This window comes from Pseudopipra pipra, chromosome 7, assembly GCF_036250125.1.
Source record: "Pseudopipra pipra isolate bDixPip1 chromosome 7, bDixPip1.hap1, whole genome shotgun sequence".
NCBI lineage: Eukaryota > Metazoa > Chordata > Aves > Passeriformes > Pipridae > Pseudopipra > Pseudopipra pipra.
In genome coordinates, this window is record NC_087555.1 from 21,071,377 (window position 1) to 21,077,569 (window position 6,193).

At 37.1% G+C, this 6,193-nt stretch overlaps 1 protein-coding gene across 2 annotated transcripts in view; it reads left to right on the plus strand.

The window, feature by feature from the left end:
• Window positions 1-3,380, plus strand: part of LOC135417211 (sodium channel protein type 3 subunit alpha) — a 73,311-nt gene extending 69,931 nt beyond the window's left edge. For both annotated transcript variants that reach the window (XM_064661008.1, XM_064661009.1), the window contains one exon: window positions 90-3,380. In XM_064661008.1, coding sequence (XP_064517078.1) covers window positions 90-1,282 — 1,193 coding nt within the window. In that variant the 3' untranslated portion in view covers window positions 1,283-3,380. The remainder of the gene's footprint in view (window positions 1-89) is intronic.
• Window positions 3,381-6,193: the final 2,813 nt, after the last annotated feature.

Genomic DNA, 6,193 nt, shown 5'->3' on the forward strand with positions numbered 1-6,193 from the left:
GTTTTGGAGATAGCAATATATAAATCTTTCTATAGGTAATGAATAAATTTAAAATTGGATTTAATTATTCACTTTTTTTTTTTCTCTAGGTATGTTCTTAGCTGAGATGATTGAGAAGTACTTTGTGTCCCCCACACTATTCAGAGTCATCCGACTTGCCAGAATCGGTCGAATCCTGCGCCTCATTAAAGGCGCCAAGGGAATCCGCACTCTGCTTTTTGCTTTGATGATGTCTCTTCCTGCTCTGTTCAACATTGGTCTGCTGCTCTTCCTGGTCATGTTCATCTATGCCATATTTGGCATGTCCAACTTTGCCTATGTTAAGAGGGAAGTTGGGATCGATGACATGTTCAACTTTGAAACGTTTGGCAACAGCATGATCTGCCTGTTTCAGATCACCACGTCTGCTGGCTGGGACGGTTTGCTCGCCCCAATTCTGAACAGTGGGGAGCCCGACTGTGATCCCCATAAAGATCATCCTGGGAGCTCTGTGAAAGGTGACTGCGGCAACCCTTCTGTTGGGATTTTCTTCTTTGTCAGCTACATTATCATCTCCTTTCTGGTAGTGGTGAACATGTACATTGCTGTGATTTTGGAGAACTTCAGTGTTGCTACTGAGGAAAGCGCTGAACCCTTGAGTGAGGACGACTTTGAGATGTTCTATGAGGTTTGGGAGAAATTTGATCCCGATGCAACACAATTCATAGAATATAGTAAACTATCAGATTTTGCAGCTTCATTAGATCCGCCTCTTCTCATCGCAAAACCGAACAAAGTCCAGCTCATTGCAATGGATCTGCCCATGGTGAGTGGTGACAGAATTCACTGCCTTGACATCCTGTTTGCTTTCACAAAGCGTGTTTTGGGGGAAAGTGGTGAGATGGATGCCCTCAGAATACAGATGGAAGATCGATTTATGGCAGCCAATCCTTCTAAAGTCTCCTATGAACCAATTACAACCACATTGAAACGAAAGCAGGAGGAGGTGTCTGCTGTCATCATTCAGCGTGCTTACAGATGTTATCTTTTAAGGCAAAAAGTTAAACAGGTGTCTAGTATGTATAATAGAAATAAAAACAAAGAAGGGGATGGACAAGTTATAAAAGAGATAATTATTGATAAACTAAAGGGGAACTCCACTCCGGAAAAAACAGATGAGAGTTCCTCTACAACTTCCCCACCTTCTTATGACAGTGTAACAAAGCCAGACAAAGAAAAATATGAGAAAGATAAAGCAGAAAAGAACTACAAAGGTAAAGACATCAGGGAAAATAAAAAATAATGATCTAAGAATTTTTCTTGTGGGACAACATGTTTACAGTCTTTGAGAATGAAGCAACAACTGGACTCCTGCGGGAGGTTTATGCCAAACTGACAGTTTTTACACATATATGTGTGTGTGTGTGTGCGCGCGCATGTGTGTGCATATATATACATTATACATATACTTAAGGTCAGTGCCTATAACAAAACAGTGAACCTCCATCATCAGACTGTGACTCTGTCAATCAGGGTAAAAAACTTGACAAGAGGTTACTGTTTTCACTACAGCTGACACTGCTAAGAATGAGGGGAAAAGTGGCTCCGCAGAGAAGACAGAGCATGAAATGAGTGCAAAAGGATACTTTATGTTTCACAATATGTAGAACAGTAATTCTCTTCACTGTTTGTAATGCAACAGCTACATTTGTCATATTTTTACAAAATCGATATTAGTGTATTTATCATTTTTTAATTCACAGGTTGTTTACTATTATATGTGACTATTTTTGTAATAGGTTTTATGTTGGGGAAAGAGGTTTGAGGACCAGGAGTTCTACTCTCAGATTCTCTATAATGTACAGATAAAAGTGATTTGCATAGGCATGCTGCACTTGTCACTCATGCATAAATAAAAATATGACATTGCACAAAGCTAAAGATTTTAAGAACTTTCATGTCAGGGTTGCTCTTAAATTTGAGGTGTTCTAACTACTTGTATGGCTGCATCCAGATTATGTGCATCCAGATTAATGTGCCTGGAAAGCCTCCTCTATTTTACAGGAATCTGCAATGACTTATTTTTATGTGAATCATTAAACATGAACAAGTTCATGGTTTTGTTAAAATATTTACAGCTCAAAAAATATTGTGTGGTTTCTGCACCAGAAAAATAGCTTCACCAAAATATATCTGGGAGCTCTTTTGTTTTCTTCTTTTTTTTTTAAACAGCTCAGATTTTCTCCTAGACTGTTCTTTGGTTGCTGTCTTCTCTCATTATGGCCAACATCCAATGAATCCATAAAATACTCTTTTCCATGTAAATATTACCTGCATACTGATGTGCATATTTGAGCAAAGAATTAAATGGCTTTGCCACATTGAATTGCATCAGATATGTACCACAGTATGGTTAATTCACAAGACATGTTATATTCTGTGTCATTATAGATAGTTAGGAGAGTATCACTGATGCATTGCAATGCTTTTGCTGCTGTACCTTGGTCCTTCCACTGTCCACAGTCTCCACTATAGGAAACCATGTGTCAGTGGTGAAGTGAATCAAATTGTCTAACCAGACCTCATTCTTTCAAATCATTAAGCAATAGTTTGCAGCTATTTATGAGCTTTTTTAATTTTGCATTTTAAATTTGAAGTGGCTGCTATATGGTGTAGAATCAGACTGTACAGGCCATATTACAAACTGTTTAACCTGTTGAAAATGTGGTTAGCATATATAAATAATGTAAAGAAATACCATTTGGCAACAGTTTTGTATATAAGAAAAGTGTCTTCAAGTTTAGATCACTGTTTCTTATATTTCTTTTCTCATTCACATGGCTTATTTTCTAACCACAGTAATTCCAAACCGGCATAATCACACTATGAGAAAAAAAAAAGTGAGTATTTGTAGACTATCTTGTTTTAATACTATATCTGCATATATTTCAATGTGAAGTAAATTGTGTAAATCTGGAACCCAGCTTGTTTCCAAATAGTTACAGGACATAACAAGGAAAGCATTAGGGGATCGTGCAAATTTCTAGCACTGTTTGCATCAGAAGTTCCAAGATAGTCTCATAGTTCGTTAAATCCTTGCTAACTTGCAGTGTCTGTTTACATAGTCTATTCTTATTCTTTTTTGAATCACGCTGCATTAGGCTTGTACAAATAAAATATTTCCCAAGAAAAAAATGGCACATTTGTATAACCAAGGACATCAGGACATTTTGTGTTTCATACACAAGCTAACATGAAATGTAGAATCTTTCTTTTACAAATGCTTTTGACTTGTAATGTGTTGGTGAAATGCATGCAGGAAATTGTTATTATCATAAACAACGCAAACAATATTACAAATGAGCCAAAAAATAAAGATTTCTTTTTTTTTATTGTGCTAATTTTGCTTTGTCTCTGTCCTTCTCTTGTTTAAAGCAAGACAAAAACTGGTTTTGGTGCAAATAAAGAATGCTTTCTTTTTCAGTAGAGCTAAGTACCTTATTTTAACTTTTAGGTAAAATAATTAAAAAAAAATAATCTAAGAACTTTAACCAGACTCTGCTGATTTCTACATTTTGTCACCAGCATATTGTCTGGGAATAACACAGGATGACCCAACAGCCTTTCTGTCAACCCTCAAGAGCCCTTCTCAACCATAAAGGCACTGCTCAGTACCTAAGGTATTGTTTTAGTCTGCCATAGTACTGCCACCAAAGCTGCTCATGTTTTATGAGCAATGCTCATGTTTTAAATATGCAAACAAACTCACAAACGAAGTTCCTTTGTTTGGCCCCATGTAACATTCAGCCAAAGTGCTCATTGCAAACAGATAAAAGTTGGGTTTCATTGTACAGTGATTCTTTTTATTCCAGTAATTCTCAAAAGTAATAAATACCATTTCACTTGATCTCACAAGAAAGGAACCATACTGAAACTCAGCTGTGTTAAGCAGTGTGCATAACCATAATATCTGGATGTTACACGGTAACTTTTGACTTAATATGGGTGTTGTCAAGCTGTTCAAGGGCAGAGGGATATAGGGCATTGGATCACCATATTATTTTATTGAATTTAAAATATATTATTATATTTAAAAATTAACAGTAAGTAGAATATTCCTGGAGTTTGGTCACTGACATGTTTTCAGTGTTTTTTAATATGTGGATATAATGCCATATTACCCATATTTTGGCTAAATATTGAATTGATTATATAACCATGAAATAACTGATGGAACATTGTAACACTACAATCTATTAAAATCTCTTAATACGATAAGCATCAGCAATTGCTGCAGCAGTCTCTGAGTTGGGCTACCATGCAATAGGGAAGCCATACTTGCTTATATGAATGGCTTTCCCTACACCAGAAAAAATGTCTTACTAAGAACATGCAGAATTGTCTAGCCTGCTCATACCATTAGCCCCTGGCCCTGTTAGAATACAGGGTTAAAGCTCAAGACATGGCCTTCCACATTTGGCTGGGCATCCCTACAAGCACCTGGCCTGCAGGCCCAAATGCAAGAATCCTCTACCTTCTGTCAGTGCCAGTATGCACATCCTTGAAGTCAAAGTCATGTACATTATTTATCCACCGCTCCTCTGACTACCTCATCTAACCTTATAAATGATTCAATTTACTTCCAGATACTTTTGGAGCTCTTCTGCTTCTATGGTTCCTGACTTCATATCTAACAACTGTATTTTACTTTTATCTATTCATATTACCTGTTCAAAACAGCATCTAAAATCCGCAGAACTTTTGCTCTGTGAACAGGTTGGCAAGTGTTCTGATGAGGAATGACAGTTCATAATTCATTTTCAGGAACCTGGAGTCTCTTAGAGTACTCTGCAAATTAAGGTTATTGTATCCATCTTCATTACCAAGTACTATATGTGCGAAAACACTGACAATCCTTTTGGTGCAGTAGCAGGAATGGCTGAGGGTCTTGGTTTAACCTGGATTGGAAATAGCCTAACTGCTTTGAGGGCTAATTAAGTGTGTCCTAATTAGGATGTGTGTGCTAAGTGTGTCCCCCTAATTACACTTTGCTACTTCTGTGAACAACTTCTTCCCTTCTACCTATTCCTTTTCCCACAGAAATCAATCAAGTTTGTATAATTTAAATCTCACATTACTCTTCTCCTACGCTTCCAGAACATTTGAAAGACATTTGCCACTTGAAAGAACTCTCTATGTGCTACTAGGCAAGCCAGTAGTGATGGCTATTCCAGTCAAGCATGGTCATATACTCCCATCACATTGTACGTGTAGTCCTTCTCCACTGCTTGTCCTCCTTTGTTTCCAGTCAGCAAAGGGGGGTCCTGTATTTTATTAGCTCCTAAAATTGTCATTGTATAACTGTAGTGATCCAGGTGAATTTTCAACATGTCCAATCACAGACAAAATGCCTTCCACTCTGTATTAAACTCCTTATCTGCACATATTGCCAAAACGAGAGCATTAGTAATGCTGACAGTAGAGCTGGGTAACTCTCCTAGTATAAGTTCATTGCTCGGTACTTTTCCTTAATGAGTTTTTAGATGAAAAAATTTCCACATGGATGCCCAGAAAGGAGACATATTCCTGTTCAGTCCATTACAAATTAATTCACAGGGCAGCACAGCTTAATGCTGTTCCCAAGCAAGCGTTCACAGAAGTCCCGGTGTCTCACATGCACTAATGTGGCAGTACTAACATGTGCACAGTCATAAAAGAGTAATGAGCTTACAGAACTAACTGAAGCTAATTCAGCACTGAAGTAATATTAACAAAGGAGGAAAGATCAGTGTGTTGTGGCAAAAAAAGCCCAACCATTTCCTCCAAGAAGGAGCAGACTGGCCACAACAAAGAAAAGCAGCACTGCCATTATGGCAAGGTAAGATCCTGAACAGTCAAATGTATTTACTGTGAAATTCATTAATCCATTAATGGAAATGGTGAATACTCAACACTTCTTAGTCCATCATTAATTGCATACTTTATTGAAAAAAAAATTTAATCATTTGGAAGGTAAAATCATGATGGGAATAAATAAAATGAAGAAAGCCCTTAGAGGGTTCATCTCTAGTATATGATTTACATGATACATTATTATTATTGATACATGAATTGTCACAATTGTGTAAAGGCTTTTACATTTAGGGCTTCACTCTCTTGAAGTGTCATTTGTTATTTTTATGTTCATCTCTTTAGTTCTTCATCTGGATAGATA